Raw genomic sequence first — 25,727 nt, forward strand, 5'->3', positions numbered from 1 at the left:
TGTTATTATTTTTGCTCCTTAAAACATCATTTCCATCTGATCACAGTGCAATAATTGCTCAGTATGACATTACCTGGACAGTGTCCGGATTGTCTGCAGACAGGTAGCACACCTGTACCTGGTTGTTGTTAAAATTACTCACAATCTGGAAACAGTTGGGTCTGCAAAAACAACATCATACATATCTGTATTACTACAGAAAATAAATAAAACACACATGAACATCACATTTAGACATAGTTGAGAGATGGGCAAGTTAGTGGGAGATTGATCCTTTTTCTGATTAGGTTCAGGCCTATTTGTGAGAACACATCTTTCTGTATGACAAAGTCTTATATATCCGATGAAAAATTTAGGCAACATTTTTATTTAGAAAACAGAAGATATATAAGGAAAAAATCTTGTTTGTGTTAACACCAACCTGCTAAAGAAACTGTCATGCACTGGGTAGAGCGCGCTGTATGAGAGTTCAATCAGGCCTTTTGGTCTAGATCTCTGAAATATAGCAAACACATTAATATTTCTAATAAATAATTTAATACAATCAAATTAATATGAAGAATACTATCATATATTAAGATATAACCTATAGACAGCCTGATGTGACATTTAAGGAATACTCAATGAGCTACTTGGCAATAAGTTAGTAATTGACACGACTTCCACCATAGAAACTATTCTTACACACAATTAACCGCCTATAGTGATGCACTGTTTATGATGTCAAAACGAATCTAGGGGAAGAAATGGGGGTTTTCTTTCCCTAGGAAAAATCACTTTTCCTTCCCCACTTCTCACTAGCCCATATGGGTAATAATTACTATTTATGTTATGTAATATCATCAAGGCAGCAAGTAACAGAAAAGATAAGCTATTGCCCTTCACACATGCTAATGATTTTTTTCTTTTCCGTTAGCAATAGGGACCCCCCTCCCCACTGTGTGTGTGTATGTGTGTGCGTGTGTCTATATATATATATATATATATATATATACACACACACACACACACGTGACACAGTCAAACTTTGACAACTCAAAATTCAACCTTTCTAAGCAGAGTGAAATGATCCTGTGTTTAGTTGCCAGTGTCCGTACCTAGCTGAGGGCCTCACTACATACATAATTATAGACACAGTCTGGTTAACTTCAAAGAGCAATTGTAATAATTGTTAGCGTTGTTTGATTTTGCTCTCAAAGAAGTGAATTGTGTCAAACTTAAATATAAATAGAATTGCTATTCTGTTGGTGGCAAAGTACACATAAAAGATCTTGTGCTGCTACTACTCATTTTGTCAAGTAACTCATTAATCTCTGACTTGGGCAGTATACTTTATAATTAACTGGATATAAGCTACTGAGCACAAACTAACGTTTGCCTGTAGTTGAAAAGCTGTTGATTAATTAACATTCTACAAGTGGTCAGATTAAACCCACTGCAAACATTTATGAAAAGAGGAACAGACAATTTGGTCAACGACACTCAGTATATTTTAAACTACTGTCAAAAATGGGTAAATCACCATGGAAGTCAAACTTGATCTGTAACAGTACATCATAAAGCTATACAAAAATATTTCAGCTCAATATCTCAAGGCATTCTAAAAAAAAAATCTATATGTGGGACGGACAGACAGATGGACGGACGGAGATGAAACCTATAGTCCCCTCAGGTAGGACCGATAGGGGACTAACAAGAGGAGAAACTGCAGGTAACTGATGATTCTCAGTGAACAGAAAGTAAACTAGTTATCAAATAACCCCCAAACAACAAAAACAACACACAAGACAACTTACTCTTTCATTTTCAAAGAAATACAGCAGCCTTTCAGAACCATTTAACACGAAGTAATATAATTTCCACTTCTTTGTTTTTTCACCTGAATAAGACAATACTTATTAATAACAAACAATAAAATGTGACTCATGAAACTGATCTATCATATTACTGCACCAAGGTGTACACTTTAAACTGTTTACATTTGGTAATGTCTGATAAAAATGTGTTTATGTAAAGGAACAGGGAGGTTTGTCAAATAAGACCATAAACTAGACACAGGTATACAAATATTTGACCACAAATAAGCTCAGGGGACCAAGACAACTCATTATGAGCTTAGAATGGGGTGAACTTATTCACAGACAAGGGGCCATGTTTTTTTGTGTTTTTTTAAATTAAAAAATAAGTGAATGCACCAGAAAGAAAACAAAAATCTATTAATTATAGTGTTCCATTTGTTATTTGTGTGTATGTGTGTGGGGGAGGACTAAGGTACATGTAATTGCCTACTTAGCATTAACAAGTTGCCTTGATCAAAGCGTGCCACACTTGTGGTTTCAGAAATAGACACCGGTTTTAGGGGGAACCACTCTATAGTCCGAAGGTTCAATAGTCCGAAGGTTCAGTAGTCCAAACGTTCATTGCTCCGAAACACTATACTCGGTGAAGATAGGCTAATGTTTTACTGCGTCTAATATGTGTATGGTATAAATAGGGCGTTACATGTTAACATGTATTTTATCCTGAAAGTTTTGCAACAGCATTGCTTCAGTTGAATTTGTAGCATAGCTGTAACTGTTAGAATAATCAAGTGTCAAGCCTATTTGAAATTTAACTGTCAGTCAGCGTTTTAATTTCCCTAATCAGTACACATTGAAAATGAACAAGTCTCAACAGACAACACTGTCTCAGGGATCTGGGCGTATACTGCCACAAAAGTAGTACCAATGTATGACTTAAAATGTCTGACTCAAACACAAAACAAAGAATTGTACAGAATATACATATACTTTCATGAAAACGAATGCTTCCCTGTTGTGGACAGAACTCTGCTGAAGTCAAAGGTTGTGCCCAGGATAGGTGTGCTTGAAAATTTGTTTTTGGAAGCATGCAAAAATTACCCATACACATACTCTAGGTGCTTATATTAGTAAAATTATATTTTCGATATTCTTATGTACAACTTACACAATAAACAGACCAAGCGCCGTACATTCAGTACATTAATTATGAAAGTATTCGCCAGTTACCAGTATGATAGGTTACTTACTGCAGAAGTCTCATTTGTGTAGTAAAAACGTACTGAAAACGACCATTAGCAGTCGGAATTCGTAATAACGAGTAGTCTCAAGACTAGTATATAATTATAGATTAATAGCATCACCAAGCATTTAAATTATGACCACCGTAGAATGTTCTTGGATAAACAGAGAAAACTACATGAATAATAATTACATACAGGAGTTGCTTCAAACTGTACCTAAGAAGCCAACATTGGCATTGCCTGGGGAAGGGGAAGGGGGACTATGTTCTCCCCAAGCACACCTCCTTTTTTTCAACCACATTGTTTATATGTCTGTTGCCCTTATAACATGGGGCCAGGTCGCAGCTCAGTGGTACAGTGCTCGCCTGATGCACGATCGATCCCCGTCGCTGGGCTATTTTTCATTCCAGCCACTGCTCCACAACTGGTGTAACAAAGGCTGTGGTATTTAATATCCTGTATGTGGAATGGTGCATATAAAAAATGCCTTGTTGCTAATCGAAAAAAAGTAGCCCATGAAGTGGCAACAGTGGGTTTCCTCTCTCAATATCTGTGTGGTCCTTAACCATATGTCCAACGCCATACAACCGTAAATAAAACTTTTCCTTCCTTAACTATTAACAGTCTCAAAAATTATGTGGTTGATCCTCCATGACATTGTGGTCCCCTACCGAATATAAAATCCTGGCTATGCCGACAGGAACAAATGTGAGGTGGAATACAATTTTAAATGAAATGCAAGATAAATGGTATCTAACTGACACGAGAGCTGGAGACACAAGTGCAGTATTCTTTTAACGTTTTTTGAACTAAGTTAAATATGGCGCTTGCGTTTACGTAATATACACTGTTCACTTGTACGTCATCTGACAATAGAAATCAACGTGTGTAGCCTTAATCTCAGTGGTTGGTTTGGATTGATATGTAAGAAGCCAATCCAATATCCTTAAATTGATATCCAACACATATCATATTGTGGTGTGATAACATATATCTTAAACTGGAAGGAAGGAAATGGTTTATTCAATGACACACTTAACACATTTTATTTACGGCTATATGGTGTCGGGCATATGGTTAAGGACCACACAGATATTGAGGGAGGAAACCCACTGTCACCACTTCATGGGCTACTTTTTTCGATTAGCAGCAAGGGATCTTTTATATGCACCATCCCATAGACAGGATAACACATACCATGGCCTTTGATGTACCAGTCGTGGTGCACGGGCTGATATCTTACACTGTAGCCAAAAATGTTTTACAGTGGTAAGCTAAGTGATTACTGTAAAGAATTCACTTTTGTTTAGTGCATTTGACACTGTTCTTTTGCCATTCTTCATGATTATTGTTAGGTCTATAAACCTTCGGACTATTGAACTATCAGACCATTGAACCTTCGGACTATAAAGCTGTAACCAGTTTTAGTTTAGACTTGGGATTGGGTAGATCAAAGAAACACTTTTGACATAAAACTAAAAACAATGTTAAAAACAATGTTATACATTGTTAGACTTCTAAATGTCACTGGCATTAATAAAATGTTGTTATATTTGTGTTTCATTGTTTGTCAGTGTTCCTACAGGAGGTATGACCTTTTAAATAAACTTTGAGCAAACTTGCATTTTTGTTTTATTTACTGTGATAAAGGGACGAGATTGATAGGGAAGCGAGGTTTATGTACAATTAAGGACCTAATTTCTTAAATGCCGTCAAAAAGGAGGGGGGGCTTATTCAAAGAAATAGGCTAATTTCTAGTCAAATATGGTAAAACAAAATTAACAAAATGTTACAAGTTCTAGCGATAAATATTCTGTACTGCTTTCCATGTAGTTTGGTCCATTTCTTTGTTGTGTTTTGCCTTTTTACCATAAAGTAGGAGACACAGTAATTAGCTTACTATTTTTAATGCACCAGTAATAAGCTGAAAAACAAATCTTCAGCTGCTAAAACATGTAGGAAAAAAACATGCTGGTTCCTGTGATTGATTGTATCACTAATGTTATAAAATAACAGTAATATGTTTGCAAATGTCAGTGGTCAATGGAAAGCTGGTAGGTAAAACTGTAATAAAACAGCAGTTTTGAGCATGCTCAATTCACTCACTTCTTTTGAGTAAATAGCCGGTCAGCTCACTCTTACTGGTCAGCAGGTTTGGTCCAGACCGCATTATTGATGCATACAAGACATTTCTTTCAGAGACCGTCAATGTCTTCTTGAATTGTCCATCAAATGTGTCAAAATTTTCCTGACAAAATAGAGGAACAAAATATGAAGAAAAAAACCCCATAAATTTAATAAATATGTACATTCAAAATTTTGGTCAAAATTAACAAATATTTCCAGTGTTCTTGGGGACTAGAAGCCTACAAAAGTTACTACTTCCTGTGAAAAATCACTAACAACCTCACTATTGGTCCTGAAAGCATGAAATGAAGTGAAAATAAAATCAAGATTGGAAAATATATATCTTCCCAGTGGTCTAGGATGATTGTAGCTGTAATCATTACCACAGAGTTTATCTCCCCTGGGATGAGGGGGTACGGGCTGACTCTTGATTCCAAATACTTAACTTCTATATTCAAAAGCCCTAAAAATGATGCAGGTACACAGATACACGGACACGAATACAAATAAACTAAATCTTACCCTACAGACGGCTTTTGTTAGCTTGTATCCTTCAACAATCTCTTCTTTCTTGTATCGCTGAATAATAGCATCCAAACTGAAAGAAGTTAATTGCACATTAGGTAATGGGATATTTTCCCACACCAATAAACAAACATTTCTAGATGAATACTATTGCAGTGGATTATTTAACTTCAGTTCAATTAAGACTGAAGGGTGTATACTACCAAATCAAATCCCATAGACGACAATAGTAACATATGTGGCTAAAACTCCTACCTGCAACGTATCAACCGACATAAACGCCACGGATATAAATACTACCACCCCTCACCCTTAAAGTGAATCAGAAAAAAATGGGGGTCAAGCTGCTCATTTCTGAGATAACGGGTAGCGTCTATGACTACCCTAGTTCCGCACAAAATTCGAGTACTTTTTTTTACAGGTACCCCATACATGTTTCAAGCACAAGGCTACTTGACACATTGGTACTAGATGAAATAAAATTGCATTTTTTTTTAACCCAGATAAAACTATTATTTTTTACAACCAACACACTCACATTTATAACCAATCACAGGACTTGTGGTGTTCACTTCTCTATCAAAAGTTCGGTGCACCTCGAACTTTGACCCAGCCGGAAGTTATTTGGTCTAGTACTACCTATACTGATAACATACATTTTTTAAAAAGTGTCCAGCTATGTGTCTTTATGACAACCAGGATCTGGTGTATTCTGACATAAACTGACAACCTCACTGATACTGTTGTTTCTACAGTGCAACCTAATATAATGTACACCTCAAAAAACATATATATTGCATATAGTTTTGTACAAATGCAATATGTCATATTAAACAACAAAATGTTTTAAAATAAAACTCCTGAAGATATTTACTTTCAGTTGGGTTTGTGTACTCAGGTATATATATAGAGACAACAAAGATAGTCAGAGTACCTCTACCCCTTTAAAGAATTCCATTAAAACACATGCACATGATTGACCCCTAGATTATGAAGACCTTAACAGGCACATCAAAGAAATATCAGTATTAAAAAAATACACTGTCTGAGGAAGGAAACACAAACATGACTGTACCTGTATGAAGTAATGACTTAATGTCCTGAACATTAGTGTTGGGAGGAAATCCTGTATGCTGGATGAGGGTGTCTTCAAGTTACCAGGTGTGGGAATTTCAAATCCATCGGCCATGCTGATTTTCATAATGAACCATGAAAACCATTGGCAGCCACCAATATTCCTGACTATATTTTATTTATAGCCTACTGTAGTTGGAGGTTTTAATAGTTGTGATATCTGGAATTATCATGCAGCTTTCACACATTTATTTTTGATTAATTACTGAAAAAAACTATTTTTAAATGACAAAATTACCCTAACATCTATTTTCTTGCATTATTTTCTAATCCGGATGAATACAATATGTATATTAGATGTATTCCTACAATCTGTAATCCAGCATTTTATTTAGCTAGTAACATTAGGTAATACAGCTTTAACAATAAAATAAATTATCAACTTAATCCAAGGCAGATAATCAAATCTGAAAAAAATGGTTCTGAATCTAGTATAAACTCAAAATGCTTTTCATGAGAGGTAACTAAGTGATTATTAAGAAAAAAAAATGATCTGGAGATCTAAGTATATGTTTAACAACCTTATTGTTATGTACAAATAAGAATAGAAGGCACAATAGTGACAACAAATTTAATTATGTTTTTGGTAAAGTTTTTCTTCAAATTTACTTAAATTTTTTCATAAAACTACTATTTTGTCTAAAATATAACTTAGCATCCTATAAATATGTCAAAATGACAATAAAAATCAAGTTCTTTACAAAGTTGAGTTTTCAGAATTTCATACATAAAAAATTAACAATGTTAATGGAAACTAAAGACATTAACCCACTATTGGCACATGCTATTTTTAATATAAAAATAAATTGCTATTAAAATCTTAGTTCAGGTTGCCTATATATAATACCACATTTAAGAACAGTTGTATATGGCAAGTCAAATACCATGTAAAAAGAAATTATTGAAATCTTTACAGTATGAATTATAGGCCAAAACCAACTTTTCTTCAGTGCTAACTTTGATTCAAACTCCATTCAGAGCCATGTACAGAGATTATTGTCAAGGTCAAGGTCAAGATCATTGTGAACTTGCATGGTCGAGTGATGGCTAATTAATCAACCAGTATAGTTTAATTAAATAAAATGACAAAATCATAATATTTTTTATTATGCACTGAATATGTGCTATAGGGTGTATACTACCAAATCAAATCCCATAGACGACAATAGTAACATATGTGGCTAAAACTCCTACCTGCAACGTATCAACCGACATAAACGCCACGGATATAAATACTACCACCCCTCACACTTAAAGTGAATCAGAAAAAAATGGGGGTCAAGCTGCTCGTTTCTGAGATAACGGGTAGTGTCTATGACTACCCTAGTTCCGCACAAAATTCGAGTACTTTTTTTTTACAGGTACCCCATACATGTTTCAAGCACAAGGCTACTTGACACATTGGAACTAGATGAAATAAAATTGCATTTTTTTTTAACCCAGATAAAACTATTATTTTTTACAACCAACACACTCACATTTATAACCAATCACAGGACTTGTGGTGTTCACTTCTCTATCAAAAGTTCGGTGCACCTCCAACTTTGACCCAGCCGGAAGTTATTTGGTCTAGTACTACCTGAAGAGAGTTAGTTGAGTTGATGTCCTACTTAAATTGTGGAGATTAAACAAACCACAACTTTCTGTTGATTGATACATACATGTACACATTGTTTATCATGCTTATAAAAAAGAGACTACTGCAGAACGAGTGTTATTCGCTGGAGTAAATTTTCATGATATTGAACATTTTTATACAGACATCTCGTGGCTTTTAATTTTCGTGGTCGGCAAAAATTAAAAAAACAAACTAGCACATGTACAGAATTCTATTTTAGTACATACTAGAGTATTAGTAGTCTAACACTTAATAGTATCTCATTCTGAGCAACTCTACTGATGAGTGCTGCTATCACACGTCTTTTAGGCCTATTCACGGGTGACCGCATGGTGCATACTATTAATGAATGTAATCCCAGATGTGGTTCAATCAACACTACAGCAAGTGTGAAGATATAAAGACAAACACTTTGTTAAAAATGTCTCAGCTGTTTTGTTCCTGTACGCTAATACTGAACAAGGCTATGTCTTGTAGTTGTGGTTGACATTTATCAAAACCTAACAAAACAGTAAGTGTCCCTTATTTTGATTGGCCAGTTAAAAATAGAAAGTAGTACTGAGGAAGAAGCATGTTGTCCAAATTGTATTTTGGAACAATAACAGAACAAACTTTGTTATATGTTTCATGTTTATTGTTTTACCATATTAGTAGTATAAGAATTGTGAATAAATGTACTATGTTGCGTTTGTCTTCATCTTGATTTAAAATATTTTTTTTTTTTTAGTAATTATGCCTGTAACATGTAATTTTTGCAGTTAAATTAAACATGTGAAAATTACAAACACACGAATAATACCAGTTTTTTTAAACAGTATCACTCTTAACTGCAACACCAAAAAAGCAGACTCATTACAAAAAACAAAGACACCAAAAAGCAGCATGTCCCGCCAGTTATATACCTCACATGTTTTGTAACACCCCCCCCCCCCCGCCACAAGACACCACATCTAGGGTGTTATACAATTGTCAATTACCTTCCGTAAGGTGCTTGACTGTGACGGAGATTGGTCACAGCTTTGATTCGCAACTCACTTTATTATAACCATTGCTGCAGTCAAGAAAATACAAACAGGGCAAATACTATAAGGATAACTAATTTATTTGTTAAGTATGTAATCATGTAATAGTAAAGTTGGGATATTAAAAAAAAATGTATACTGTAAATCTATAGTTTTGTGAGCTACAAAGTACTGCAAGTGACTACTGAGCACAGTACTTTCTCTACTCAATAGCATGAATATATTAATTTTGTAAAGTAATAAAAGAAAAAATATCAGTACTATCAATAACAGAGCTTTAATTTAAATAGCCTGTTCCTTATATGCTATACATTTCAAAATGTTACTTGTGTTGTATGTACTCATTTAATACATACCACCAAATTTCCAATTAATAAAAACAATACAAGGTACAAGCTTTCACCTCGGCTTGCTGTCAAAACAGCATGCTTGTGTTTTTTGTAATATAACTTGTCAGCCGAGAAACAGACCTCAGTGGCGCAGTGGTTAAGCCATCGGACTACAGGCTGGTAGGTATAGGATTCGCAGCCCAGAAGCGGCTCCAACCCAGAGCGAGTTCTTAAGGGCTCAATTGGTAGGTGTAAGGCCACTACACCCTCTTCTCTCTCACTAACCACTAGCCAACTAACAACTAACCCACTGTCCTGGATAGACAGCCCAGATAGCTTAAGTGTGTGCCCAGGACATCGTGCTTGAACCTTAATTGGATATAACTATGAAAATAAGTTGAAATGAAATGAAATGTCAGCTGAGGTCGCAAATACTTTCTACACAGTTTTGACAATACTTTACTGACGCAATACATAGTATATTTACAGGATACATCAATTAACCACACAAGAGACATGACGTCGGTGGTGCCAATAGCCTCTGTGCCAGATGGTTCCGATAAGTGATCAACAACACATGCAATATGGACCACTGTCATTTGCAGCTGAACTACAAGACTGGATTCTACTGATATGCTTGACAGCCTGTTGCCTGTTTTTTTCACGAAGCTTGCCAGGTACAAATTTATAACAATCAATAACCGGCTACAGAATGGGGCAGGACATAGCCCAGTGGTAAAGTGCTCAACTGATTTACCCCTATCGGTGGGCCCTGTGGGCAATTTCTTGTTCCAGCCAGTGAACCACGACTAGCATATCAAAGGCCATGGTGTGTGCTATCCTGTCTGTGGGATGGTGCATATAAAAGATCACATGCTACTAAAGTATAAATGTAGCAGGTTTCCGCTCTAAAAACTAGATATCAAAATTACCAAATGTTTAACATCCAGTAGCCGATGATTAATAAATCAATGTGCTCTAGTGGTGTAGTTAAATGAAACATGCTTTAACTTTTGTTTTAACAGAGCAAAACATGTCAAGTGTATATATATTGATAAATACAGCCAGATAATGTATACCTGGTGTATACATTTTCTGTCACCGAGGAGCTTTACTGACATCAGTAATTTTTATCTGGTGGCAAAACAGTGAAATTGGTTCGAGCCCTGAAAAGCACAGACCATATTAATTATAACTGTTTCCATATGAAATGTAGCCAATTAAAATGGGTAGCCATCCCAGCTTATGTATCAATCACCATTGTGGATTAAAACCTACCTTTCAAAATAACGTCCACCCACAAAGAGTTGCCTGCCCTTTCTGACAATTCTGAAGCGCATGACTTCTTTCTCACACAAAAAGAAGAGTGAAAATGCTCCGGGACTGTTGTCACTTGGTCTGACGAGAAAACCACCTTCACCAGCTGAAATTGACAATGATTCACAACAAACAATTTAATAAGGTTTTAATCTAAATATAATAAATTTGCAACAGACCAAATAGAAAACAAAACACAGCTTACTGAGTATAAGTTGTAAGAACAACACACAGAAGTGTAAAAGTCACAGAAATATCAATAATCATTATTTAATGTTGTTAAAACATATACCCCACCATGGTTTGTGCTAAAAAATGAAGGAAGGAAAAAAACGTTTTATTTAACGACGCACTCAACATATCTTATTTACGGTTATATGGCGTCAGACATATGGTTAAGGACCACACAGATATTGAGGGAGGAAACCCGCTGTCGCCACTTCATGGGCTACTCTTTTCGATTAGCAGCAAGGGATCTTTTATATGCACCATCCCACAGACAGGATAGTACATGCCACAGCCTTTGATGTACCAGTCGTGGTGCACTGGCTGGAGTGAGAAAATAGGCCGATGGGGATCGATCCCAAACCGACCGCGCATCAAGAGAGTGCTTTACAAGTGGGCTACATCTCGCCCCGCTCTAAAAGTGAATGCACAAATCTAAAGGTTATACAAGGTACATCACCGTGAGTAAGTTTCTTCACAGCTTCCTCTTTCGTGATGTTGTTATGAAAATAGGGCAGCCATTCTGCTGGATCAATATTTCCATTCTGGGGGGGGAAAAAAAGAAAGAAAAAAAGACACTAATAATAAAAGCATTTTAAAAATAAAAGCATTTACACAGGTCTTCTAGAATTTTTTTAAAATCCACTAGCCATGGGATCACTGATTTTCAAATCTACTAGCCAAATCTACTAGCCAAATCTACTAACCCTACTGTACCTCTGTGTCAAGATCCAGTGTTCATGCTAGGTAATATATACACTATTTAATGTTTATTTCATTTTATACTGTAATGTATATGAATAATAATACTGTACATTATTAATCTGAATTTTGATTGAAGGTTTTCAATGCTTGTTTTTGTCAATTGTATGGTATGCAAGTGTCAGGTACAAGGTAGCAAGGTTGCCATAGCGATAGTGCGCCAGATCGCCCGATGTGTGATTCAAATATGAACTTTATTTTATGTATTTATAGAACACTTAAGTGAATATATGTAAGTAAAAATTATAAACTTGTACCTACTCAACGTTGTTTTTGTCAAAAATTAATCCAGTTGTCTAAAGGTTAAACACCCAACTGTCCAATATTACAGTATATTACACCCAGTAATGATACTTTCTCAGTGAGCAAATGGGACAAATATTTCCCCTGCTATGAGTGACTGCTGTGGCAATAATAATAATAATAATAATAGTAATAATAATAATAACATACGAGGTCTTCAACGAGAGCTCCGGGAATGATTCCACTCTCACCAGTACGTCCTGACGTCACCCACAACCAGCCATTAATCAGCTCATTCTGAACTATAAATGTGTCACCCTTTTTAAAACTGGTAAAAAAATATATAAAAAAATAAAAGTAATATTTTTATTAAATGTCCATCATTTTTATTTATTTGTGTGACTTTAGCAGGTTGTCAGTGCAATATAATTAATCATAGTAGATACCCTATCTTCACAACTACATGCATTACAAAGCTCAATACAGATAGCAGGGCTTACCGTATCCATAGATACTAAGTTTCATACAAAATGGATATAACATTTAGTATTTGGCTAATATATTTTTGTTTAAAATAGCCATGTAATGGAAAACTGGCTAAAATGAGAAAAATTCCAGTATAAGCCCTGTGGTTGAAGTTAAAAAAGATCTTCACTGTTTCTACTATTGCAAATTATAAGAGAAAAACATCAAACCTGAGTTCATCTGTTTCTGCCATCTTGCTGTATGACAACATCGCTACAACTCTTCGTCTGTCATCCACAGGCTAACAAAACAAAGTTCAAAGTTATGAAACAAAAGAATCATCAGTCAGTACAAAGCAGAATACCTTCCTGATACTACAAACAAATCTTTCATGTGTTGGAAGTGGTTCAAGTTTAACAATGGCTATACAGGGTTTGAATTAGATGGCGGCACTATGACAAGTGCCGCCATGTCCCCTATGTTTGCCGTAAAGCTGTCCCAATTTCACCCCTACCAATGACAATGTATTGCCGTGCCCTTCATCCCCTCTTGCCATCAGTGCCCCTCAATAAATCAGATCATAGTTGGTCTTGAATGTTATTACAAAACAACCTTTATTTATGTTGTCCTGAAAAGGTAGATTAATTTCGCCGTAAACATAAGTAAATACATTGAAAGTTATAAATGGTGTAAAGTTATGGTTTCGGAAATGCCGCAATTTTACGAGCAATACTGATTAAACAGATTATGAAAATTTAGAACAGTCGGGAAACTCTCCATGCAAAGAAAGGAAGGAAATGGTTTATTTAATGATGCACTCAAGACATTTTATTTACATTATATGGCGTCAGACATATGGCTGAGGACCACATACATACTGAGGGAAGAAACTCGCTGTCGCCATTTCATGGGCTGCTCTTTTCGATTAGCAGCAAAGGATCTTTTATATGCACCATCCCAGACACAGGATAGCACATACCATGGCCTTTGATGAACCAGTCGTGAAGCAATGGCTGGAGCGAGAAATAGCCCAATGGGCCCACTGACGGGGATTGATCCCAAACCGACTGCGCATCAAGCAAGCACTTTAGCACTGGGCTACGTCTCTAAACCCCCCCCCCACCTCTATGCACAAGTTTATTCACCGAAATGTTCCGAATTAGGTGCGCTGGTCAAACTTACCACAGATAACTGCTAATGCCACTCATAACAACATACATGTGTTGTTCTATTGACAAAAACAAAACTGTAAACGTTAACTTGCAGTTTGCAAACCACACCCCCTTGTTCGAGAGATGGACAAAGCAGTTACGGATAAGTCTAGCCCCAAGTTCAACCAGCAAATGTTGGCAAACTATTTGATTGGTTCCCAACTTGACCATTTGGTTTAACATGAAGTGCATAAACCTGTCTAGCAGACATTTTACTGCTCGGTCTGGCTGAACGCAGCCAACATATGGCATATCTTGATAAGAAAGTAGACATTAAAATCGGCAAAAAAATACTGACATGATTGAGAGATTGAGAGATTGAGAGATTGTTGAAGACGACTTTGTAAAAAATGCCTTGTTTATGATATCGTTCTTCGTATATGATCAAACTGGCAGCATGACACATATTATGGCAAATGTAAACTACAATGTAATATCCATGAACTTTTGTTGGCATACAATAAAAATAAATCAGTGACAATTTGCATCTAAAAATTAACAAAACAGGGCTGAAAAGACAGAAAACAAAAAACTAAACAATGTGTCTGATGTATGTACATGTATATTATTAATATATGTATATATTATTGTGCATTTAGTTCCACAATGTGAGAAAACAACAATACACAACAAATACTTGTATGCAGTGAACTATTTGGCACAAGGAAAATAGTTTCCAGTTCCAGCATATTTGTTTGAGTCAATTTTATTTTATTATTAAATATATTTATTTTTATTATATTTTTTTGGCCTCCATGCATGCCCCATAAAGATCTTCTTAATTTGCCTAACAGTGTGTTCTTAAAACTGCCGTGTGACCCTATGCCCCTCTCAGCAATAATTGTAGTGCCCTTCTGACAACGTAATTCAAACCCTGGTCATTTGTTCTTGTATTTACCACAATGCAAAATACACTGGGTTTTTTAATTTAAATGACAGAACTAAAATCACTTTGACGATTATGAATGCATCTCACTGTGTTTGAACAAAATATTATATACATGATAGTAGACATACCGCTTTCCTGTTACATGTTAACTCTGCCGAGATTGATCTGCAATGCCATCACATAAGGAACATAAAGGTTTTACTCAAATCAATAGTCAAAGAGGGTGACACTTCCAAGAACAGAACACCCAGCTACATCGATACTTGGATTGTCAAAGAATGAATTGTGTACTATGTCGATCTGTTTTAACTGTACTTACTTCAGGTGGTTGGACTGGCTCGACAAGTTGCTCCCCTTTGAGGAGACATGACCAGTTTGTGTAGTAACCAATGAGATCAGAGAGGGATTCAAACTGCCTCCCACCTATGTAATAGTCACCACACTTAGCAAGTATTCTGAAATAAAAACAAAACAATATTAAAAACAACATTCAGGCCACAGCTTAATTTCTAGTCAAATAATTTGACTCACTTGAAATGAGTGAGCTGTGATGACTTACTTGAATTGAGTTAGCTGTGATGACTTACTTGAATTGAGTTAACTGTAATGACTTACTTGAAATGAGTGAACTGTGATGACTTACTTGAATTGAGTTAATTGTAATGACTTACTTGAAATAAGTGAGCTGTGATGACTTACTTGAAATAAGTGAGCTGTGATGACTTACTTGAATTGAGTTAATTGTATTGACTTACTTGAAATGAGTTGTTATGACTTACTTGAATTGAGTGAGCTGTGATGACTTACTTGAAATGAGTATGCTGTGATGACTTACTTAAAATGAGTACGCTGTGATGACCTACTTGAAATGAGTGAGCTGTGATGACTTACTTGAAATGAGTGAGTTGTGATGACTTACTTGAATTGAGTTAATTGTATTGACTTACTTGAAATGAGTGAGTTGTTATGACTTACTTGAATTGAGTGAGCTGTGATGACTTACTTGAAATGAGTACGCTGTGATGACCTACTTGAAATGAGTGAGTTGTGATGACTTACTTGAAATGAGTGAGCTGTGATGACTTACTTGAAATGAGTGAGTTGTGATGACTTACTTGAAATGAGTGAGCTGTGATGACTTACTTGAATTGAGTTAATTGTATTGACTTACTTGAAATGAGTTGTTATGACATACTTGAATTGAGTGAGCTGTGATGACTTACTTGAAATGAGTATGCTCTGATGACTTACTTGAAATGAGTACGCTGTGATGACCTACTTGAAATGAGTGAGCTGTGATGACTTACTTGAAATGAGTGAGTTGTGATGACTTACTTGAATTGAGTTAATTGTATTGACTTACTTGAAATGAGTGAGTTGTTATGACTTACTTGAATTGAGTGAGCTGTGATGACTTACTTGAAATGAGTATGCTGTGATGACCTACTTGAAATGAGTGAGTTGTGATGACTTACTTGAATTGAGTGAGCTGTGATGACATACTTGAAATGAGTGAGTTGTGATGACTTACTTGAAATGAGTGAGCTGTGATGACTTACTTGAAATGAGTGAGCTGTGATGACCTACTTGAAATGAGTGAGCTGTGATGACCTACTTGAAATGAGTGAGCTGTGATGACCTATTTGAAATGAGTGAGCTGTGATGACCTACTTGAAATGAGTGAGCTGTGATGACTTACTTGAAATGAGTGAGCTGTGATGACTTACTTGAAATGAGTGAGTTGTGATGACGTACTTGAAATATGTTAACTGTGATGACTTACTTGAATTGAGTGAGCTGTGATGACCTACTTGAATTGAGTAAGCTGTGATGACTTACTTGAAATGAGTTAACTGTTACTTGAAATGAGTGAGCTGTGATGACTTACTTGAAATGAGTAAGCTGTGATAACTTACTTACTTGAATTGAGTTAATTGTATTGACTTACTTGTAATGAGTGAGTTGTGATAACGTACATGAAATGAGTTAACTGTGATGACTTACTTGAATTGAGTTAATTGTGATAACTTACTTGAAATGAGTGAGCTGTGATAACTTGCCAAGGTACGACAGAACAAATGACCCTGGTTTTCGGTCACTTTCGCGGACAAGATAACTGCCCTCTATATCAGCTGCCAATAACCTTTCTTCCGCCGTCTGTCTGTCCAGGCGTCCATGATACCAGCTGGTGGAAGGCATAAATAAACATGAAAAGAGTTTAGCCAGTAATCAATGAATGAATGTATAATGGTTCCCCAGCACAGGTCTCTGAAAATTGTAAGATCAATAGTTTACTGTAGTTTCGTCTTGCTTAACCCATTTTCCATTCACACATTAAATTTAGGACGTCATTTACATGATCATGATGGGTTATATGCCAAAACAAAATGGCTTTCCTGAATTTGAATTAATTTTGATTTTATACCATACTAACAAATTTTAAAGTAAAATACTATGGGTACATGTAGTATAGAGATAATAATTAAGGAGCTATGAGGAATTACAGATAATTTTAATTAGCAAATCCTCATAGTGATCGAGTTGGTTATTCTCTTTATTACTCATTGTTACTTTTAGCTGGTTTTTATATATAAAAATTCCTCTGCTGTCTACACAAAGCAATCATGTCATATAACCGTAACACATTACATGATGTAATGGAAGTGACTTCGCATGGCATAATGGCATGATTTTTACAACCAAATGTTTACAGAACTAAATAATACTATCATATATTTGTATTAAAAATTAATTATTTTTCTATGCTGTTAAAGCCACTGTTTATGAAATATACTATTTCATGTTTATGAAACAAATGAGTCAAAATTTTCCTTTGTACATGTATATCGTATAAGTTACTATAACATACAAATGTATGATACTGTGTAATGGAAACTTTAAATGAATGAAAGTAAAGTTCCATATGTGGGGAATCACCAACCAAACATCATCATCTTAAAGCCAGCCAATCAGTGGCCATAGAAGCAATCTACACACTGCAATTATTGAAAAAATATTACCCTGTATATTTGAGCCCATGTGGGTAATAAATAAATGTAGATCTAAAAATGTCATTACTATGTATATAATAAATTAAAGGCATATTGTCACAGACCACTGACCTAATTAAAGGCATATTGTCACAGACCACTGACCTACATGTATTTAATAGTCTAACAAAGTATTACATGAACAAAAATAAGTTATTTGTCCCTAAATGTACTTTATTCAACCATCTTCACAACCACCATACTCCATTTATTAATGATATTTTGTAAAAATAAATGAATTATGGCAATGGTCCATAATTCAAAAACTAAAATTGCCGAGAGGCATGACATGGATTTCACTCCATCATGGTTCAGTGAAGGTGATGCGATAGCTAGATATGGTTTCCAACAATTAATGTAATTTTTATTTATTATCCATTTTTAGAGAAATAAGGTCCTTAAATCCGTGACAGTATGCCTTTAAAATACTTGTAAAGTAAAATTAGTTCAAATATTGATTGTGCCATACCAATTGATATTAATAAAAATAGATCAATAATGTAACAAACTGTTGTGAATTACAAACATACATTAATGTTATTCTGTTCATTACTGGGTGTAGTATGGACATTAACACATTCCTCAATGACAAGGCAAATTAGGAACAAGCATGTACCCGACAAATGTTGCATGTACATGTATATCACCTCTGTAGATTACATTTAATCAAAGACACCGTACAGGTTAGCAGTACTCTTTCAGCCACTTGGCAGCTTTCAATTTGAGGCGAGCCAACAGTGTCACATGATGTCAAAGTTACCCATGTCTGATAAATTTGTAGACATATATTGCTTTTGAAAGTAGTACTTAATTAAATTAAAAGATTAAACTTTGAATAATCAAGTCTTCTATTTTTATGGTATTTGTAACTGAGTAGGACAGGACATTCAATTGATGTCTTTAACCAGGGAACGATTACAGTGACAGTGATGTGAATGTGCCTTGATGTAGACCTAGTGATTAATAGATTTGTGGCCATCTAGTTGAAGATGCAGAATATTTTTTTAATGTTTTTGCCCAATATATGCTGCAGCTCGCAATACCCATTTACTGAACTATTATAATCCCAAGTGTCATACTTTGCTATTTGGAGATTCAAATTTAAGTGTCCTAGATGTTATCTCTATATTTAAATCTGTTCAGAATTTTCTTATTAATAGTAAGCGTTTCGAGACCAATTAACCATTTAACCATTCTGTTTGTTATTTATTTTGTTTCTTCTACACACTCCTCTCTTCTACTCCCCCAACTATCCGTGTTATCTTTATTGTAATATTGTTCTAGCCATCTTGATGTATAACATGTATATTTGTTAAATGTAGGGAGAGGCCTTAATATAGGCACTTGCCTGTTGGCCAATCCCAAATTTGATTTGCTAATAAATATTGTTTAAATTAATAGATTTAATAATGCTTTTCAAGCACATATTTTATTATATACATGTACATTAATATATTTGTTGTTTTTAATAATAATTCCCATGCATTAATTTGTTTTAATGTTATTCAGTCTTCAGTTACTATTAATCAGTATTTTTTCTTGTACCTGTGTATATCAATAGGGCAAAGAAGATAACTCATGACAAATTTGCTCTGTACACAACAGCAAATTTGATACATCGTTAACGACTAAGTGACCTATAGGACTGAGTAAACTGAAGTGAAAATTTCCTATGAGGAGTGCCAGGAAGGAAATACAGGGCTTCAAATAGGAGGGGCGGGACGTAGCCCAATGGTAAAGCGCTCGCTCGATGCACGGTCAGTCTGGGATCGACCCCCGTCGGTGGCCCATTGGGCTATTTCTCGTTCCAGCCAGTGCACCACGACTGGTACATCAAAGGCTCAGGTATGTACTACCCTGTCTGTGGGATGGTGCATATAAAAGATCCCTTGCTGGTAATCGAAAGAGTAGTGCATGAAGTGGTGACAGTGGGTTTTCTATATCAATATCTGTGTGGTCCTTAACCATATGTCTGACGCCATATAGTCGTAAATGAAATGTGTTTGAGAGTGTCGTTAAATAAAAAAAAATTCTTTTTCTTTTTTTTGGAAATGGGAAGTAAAATATGGCCCGATGGAAATAATACAGCACGGGGTGCATTTTTATGCAGGGTTTGGGACAGTGTGTGGGGAATTAGGACTTCTGAAATGTATTTTTGAGCGTTATAAAATTAAAATACAACAGAATCACAAGCTCTGTGTCAGCTAAATACAGGGCTTCTAGATTATGGTGATATTCAATGTTGGGCTAGTAAATAACTACTATTGCCATGCCCAATGGCTAGTGAAAACAAAAAATCAAATGTTGAAGTTAAGTCAATTTTGTAAATATGAATATTCTACCCCAACCCATCCCCCAATGTTAGTGTTTTAAAGCTCTATCTCCCTCTTTAGACAACATATTTCATTATTACTATTACTTAGTAAAATTGTATTAACTTAAAGTAAAGTATAGGGCTAGTGAATTTTTAATTGTGGCTAGTAAAAATATTTTAATCACTGATCCCATGGCTAGTGGATTTTATAAAAATTCTAGAATCCCTGCTAAATAGAAGGTGAGGTGATTGTACATACATCTGTCTCTTGAAAAAAAATATTTGCTATTATTTGGTAATGTTAGCAGGTGAATTTAGTTTTATATCAACTGCAAGTACATACATTTGTATGTAACAAGTCCTAACAAATGGACTGCTTCTTGCAGGTTGCTATTTCCCAGGACTAAAATGATACATATTAGACGATTAATAACTCTGTATTCTCTGTCTATCTGTCCGGGGGACTAGAGATGATGGCCCGACCTGCCAGGAAGGATGGGAACTTTCGGAATAAAGACCTCCGTGTGCCATAGTTAAACTTCCCAGTGGTCATAATTTACATATTAAATAACAATACAATAAAAATTCCATAATAAATACTAGGCAAGCACGGTGGAGACCACCCCCCCCCCCCCCCCCACCCCCCCCTTCAATAATTCTGAATAAAAAATATGATTGGTAGTAAATTTTAAGGCAGAGATGAATTTTACTTGAAAAAAACAGGAAATTGCATTTCAGGACATCTAGTTATCAAACTTTTACGGGGGAGCATATCCCCGAACCCCCTAGTTACTTTGCTTTGCACCCTCAATATCAATCAGCCCACCTGTCCCGCCCCAATGTCTACTGGCTTCCGCCATGCCTGATAGGGCCTATAAGTTCCTATAAGCTTAAAACAGTGCTAACTGTGGGTGAAGCGAAAAATGCATCAAATTATCTGTACAACTTTAACATCTGCACAAACCCAGTAACAACCCAACAAAATGTCAATCATCACACAAAATTATTTTGCATAAAATTAAAATAAAATTTGTCAATTGTTTTTAAAATTTACAACTGGTCTAATTTGTAGAATCTATAGTATCTGGTTGATCTAGCCCTGTTTTAAAAGATACAACACTTATATATATATATACATTTACTTACTGTCTGTAATCCGTCACTGGTTTGCTGCGTGTTACAAAGGAAATCATTAAATCATTATTTTATAATTAAGACATTAACAATTACAAACATGTACATGCACACACAAACACAATATCTTTCTCTGACTGCCTTCAGTAATGCATAAGTATTTTATATTTAAGTATGTATACATACATGTACATACGCCATGTACCAGTGATGTCAAGAAGAATAGAAATAACAGGTAAAAATTAAATTTTATCCTACAACCACTGTTTCTATTGGTTGATTATGATGACTGATCCAGCAACCACTGTTTCTATTGGTTGATTATGATGACTGATCCAGCAACCACTGTTTCTATTGGTTGATTATGATGACTGATTAAAGCAAAATCATAAACGTATACTGGCAGATTATGACTTTTGATGTCACGTCACAAGCATACCTGTAGATACACTATAAAAATTAAAATCATTTGTTTGACAATGTAAAATCATTGTACAATGTCACTGAAAGAAACAGAATTAATAGCTTTCTCCCTCAATTATTGATGGATTACAGGATAAAAATAAAAACTAGTTTAATGACTTAGGATGTTGGCTTTATCCTGTTCAGGCTGAATGGGTAAGCCTCGCAGAATTTCCCATTCTTACCTTCACAGGATAAAAGATCTGATATCCTACGTCATTAACTAATTATCCTGACATACATGTGATATACCCCTGCGTGTGCTGTAACCTCACCGTAGTGCAGGGGTGTAAACATTCTCTTTGAGAATGGCCAATACAGCACAAAATTCAGTATCCGTAAAATTCAGTATCCGTAAAATTCTGTGATATTTGTGTTTTTGCACAGTTCTTTACACTGTTTTTGTTTAAGTCTTGAATTTTTATATTGATGTTGATTATCACTTTATTTATTTGCATTACCATAGTTTGACACCCAATAGCCGATGTATTTTTCATGCTGGGGTGTCGTTAAACATTCATTCATTCATTCATTCATTACATGTGATATAATGAGGACTGAGGTTAATATCAAAGCCATCGTATTATCTTAAATATTAACATTATACATAACAAACTACAGTAGAATCTCATTGGCTCGAACACTGTCGGTGCATCAAAGTCTGTTCGACCCATCAGGTAGTTCGAACCATGCATTTGGCCGTTGTCGGGTGCTTCTGTAACATAAAAATCAATCGGACAACCTCGCATGTTTCCCTAAAACCGGCTGGGCGAGATGGTCTAATTGACTCATGAGTTGATTGGAGTTTACTTGCAAGGTTCATTCATCTAACGATTACCGCATTACAATTGTCTGTACCTGAAAGATAATTACCGACAGGTGCTAAATAAACAACACGATAAGTGTGAAATGGTCGACGAAAACATCATACGTAATTTATTTTTTATATTTGTTCGGATAGACGTAGCCGTTCAAGCTAAATATGTTTAATTTTACAGTTCGGACCAATAAACTGGTTTGAGAGAAAGCTTCTGTTCAACCCCAGGGGTATTCGACCAATCAGCACCAAAATAAAAGGGTTTAATAGAGAAAAATCGGGACTTTGTTCTTGGTTCGAGAATACCGGTAGGTTCGACTGTTGGCGTTCGAGCCAATGAGATTCTACTGTACCAGTAACATTAACCAATCTGGTACAAGCTTACAATGCACTTATAAATATAGAGAATAGCTAGTTAATAATGTCGGATATCTGTTTTATCTTGTGAAGGTAACAATGGGAAATTCTGCAAGGCTCTGCCAAGTGAAATTTGTCATTCGGCCTGAACAAGATAAAGCAAATATCCGACGTCATTAAAGGAGGGAACAATTATGGCATTTGACCTGGTATGCATATTCAACGATAAAATGGTTAAATGTGACAGCTATTATATATAAAATGGGTGCAGCCATTTTGTACCATCCCAGTGAATATGCCCTCTTGCAAGCTGGTGGTTACGTAATACACAACGTGTCACGTCAGGAATTAGTCTTCAAACTGAAGAAACATCACATACCTGATTTTTGCAGATGCATCGCAATATTCTGTAATACATGTAATAGCGATTCCAGTTAGCCAGTAACAATTATATTTTATTTTTCTATACAAAATAAACCACCATTGTTAAAGTGCTGAAATAACTGTATTATGTTTTGTACATAAATTAACCCATGTAATGAAATAATAATCGGAGTGTTTTCTTGGTTAATTGGTCTTTTCTTTCCGTGGCCTGTACCTGCAGTTCCTGATAGACTGGTGTATATTTAGGTGGTCCCCAGATACTGTGTCTAGACACACTTAAAAAGATGTGCCTCTTTTATTATGATCACAGGGTATTGTGTGGTAATCGCACGGATTCCCTTCAAATCGTAATGGACATTACCAGTCATCCTGCTTTCTTACTGTAAGTAAATCTGTAAAACCCTTGATTAAGTAGACTTTCCCATCTAAAATCACAAAACTGACCAATTATGTTGTCCCAAAGCAAAGAAAAGTATCACTTGGGTATCATGAGTGGTCGTTTTTGCTCGAACATACCCTACCAATAGGCCTAACAATATGCATTTTTTCTTTGGATTTAAAAAAAAAGAAAAATACTATAACTCCATTTCGTTCTACTGATACAAATTGAAATATATTCAGTTAAATACTTTATTATACTATCAAGTCATTTATGTTGTTTTACAAGTCAGGTTGATGAAAGTGAAGCTCCTTGTAAATTAGAGCATTTGTTTACACTGTGCATAGAGGAGATTGACGGAACTGACGTTACTTCGCCCCAAGCTATACCACCGGACCTCACAAAAACAAAACAAAATGGCTGCCCCCAGTTAGCAGGAATAATCATGTTTTTTTTATTAACTCTAAAATTATGTGTTTTTCTTTTGTTAAAGTGTCAATATATGTCATGATTAATTTTTGGCATATGCAGTGCACAGTCTCTCTGTTGTATACACAATGTCAGGGTTTGAATTTCAGCACAGTACCAAAAGCAATTTCTGTAGTTTCCCTCCTTACATGTCGCTATGCCCAAAATATTGTATGGTGTCTATGGCAAAAACATTGCTGCGGTGTCTTACCTGGTTTGCCAAGTGTGCCATTCCTATCCATTCCTTGTTGGATATGTATCTTTCCTTGCCTCATTGCATTGTTTTACTGACCATGTCAAATACAAAGCGTAAAAACACACATATTTTTCTTAGACATTTTCTTTTAAAATTTATTTGCATTTCAACTTCCATCAACAACCCAGGCTACACTGCAGGAGACCGCATCCTGGATGCAGCAGTACATTTGATCACATGATCGTGGAACAAGGTCAGCCCCATGTTCAGCCAGCTAACATTTCGTCAACATTTGCAAATTATTTGATTGGTTCCTGGTGTGGCCATTTGGTTTACCGTAAAGTGCATAAATCAGTCTATATATAGTGGATGTTTTTTTCTGCTGACCTTAGACCAGTATATGCTTTATGTTAATTAGGTAATACCTTTATAGTTTTCTTGTATTAACATGATCAAAATTGTCTGACATACTATGAAAGAAACTAACTCAAACTCGGATCAGATTATACCAAAATTAAAATTATGATGCTCCCAATATATTGCAACTACGGAATCCCACATATATGCGCCAGGATTCAGTTATGTATTTTGTTGTTGAACATCAAAATGCCTCGGCAAGGGAGGATTAACAAAACAACAGAGCAGGAGCTTAGCTCAGCAGCAGCCAAATATGCGAAGCTGTCCAACTTCTTTAGGTATCATGATTTTTGTCAATTGATATAGTTATTAGCAGTGGAACTGCAGAGAGTGTGTTGGCCCTTCCCTACTCAAAGCGATTTTGTTCAATATATTTGAAGGAAATGTTTGTCTTGCTACTTCTGAAACTTTTCTTCATGCCCTAATTTTTTTATTAAACAGAAGACAAGACTTGTCGTGTCCGCAAAATGCCCTCAAATTAGACCCCTGCAGGGCTTTAGAATGCATCAAAATTAAGGCGATTAATGTTAATTGTGCCCAAAAAATATATACATGCAAAAAACAATCACGACCAAATTAACTACAGACATGCTGACCTCAAAATATTTCACCTCAAAATCACTGATATGTTTAAAGTTAATTAGATTAAAATAACTTGAAATGTATTTCTGAATATTGACAACTCTACAAATCCTTTAAAATCTGAACCACAATGTTAATAATTACGATAAATTACTCTGCTACTTTTAATTACCAATATATATATTCCTCACATTTTGCCAAGATTCCACATACATGTACCAGATTGGAACCATGTCATCTATATCGACTTCGCCGAA

The 25,727-nt window shown here is 35.4% G+C and overlaps 1 protein-coding gene across 1 annotated transcript in view; it reads right to left on the reverse strand.

The window, feature by feature from the left end:
- LOC121383352 (ras GTPase-activating protein 1-like) overlaps positions 1-25,727 on the reverse strand; it is a 66,353-nt gene that overhangs the window by 36,996 nt on the left and 3,630 nt on the right. The window contains exons 2-13 of the mRNA XM_041513333.1: positions 21,421-21,444; positions 16,943-17,095; positions 15,230-15,365; positions 13,041-13,111; positions 12,556-12,673; positions 11,801-11,885; positions 11,077-11,221; positions 5,693-5,768; positions 5,150-5,291; positions 1,797-1,879; positions 422-495; positions 74-161 (exon numbers count right to left, since the gene is read on the reverse strand). Coding sequence (XP_041369267.1) covers positions 74-161; positions 422-495; positions 1,797-1,879; positions 5,150-5,291; positions 5,693-5,768; positions 11,077-11,221; positions 11,801-11,885; positions 12,556-12,673; positions 13,041-13,111; positions 15,230-15,365; positions 16,943-17,095; positions 21,421-21,444 — 1,195 coding nt within the window. The remainder of the gene's footprint in view (positions 1-73; positions 162-421; positions 496-1,796; positions 1,880-5,149; positions 5,292-5,692; positions 5,769-11,076; positions 11,222-11,800; positions 11,886-12,555; positions 12,674-13,040; positions 13,112-15,229; positions 15,366-16,942; positions 17,096-21,420; positions 21,445-25,727) is intronic.

Source organism: Gigantopelta aegis, chromosome 2 (genome assembly GCF_016097555.1).
Source record: "Gigantopelta aegis isolate Gae_Host chromosome 2, Gae_host_genome, whole genome shotgun sequence".
NCBI classification, from domain to species: domain Eukaryota; kingdom Metazoa; phylum Mollusca; class Gastropoda; order Neomphalida; family Peltospiridae; genus Gigantopelta; species Gigantopelta aegis.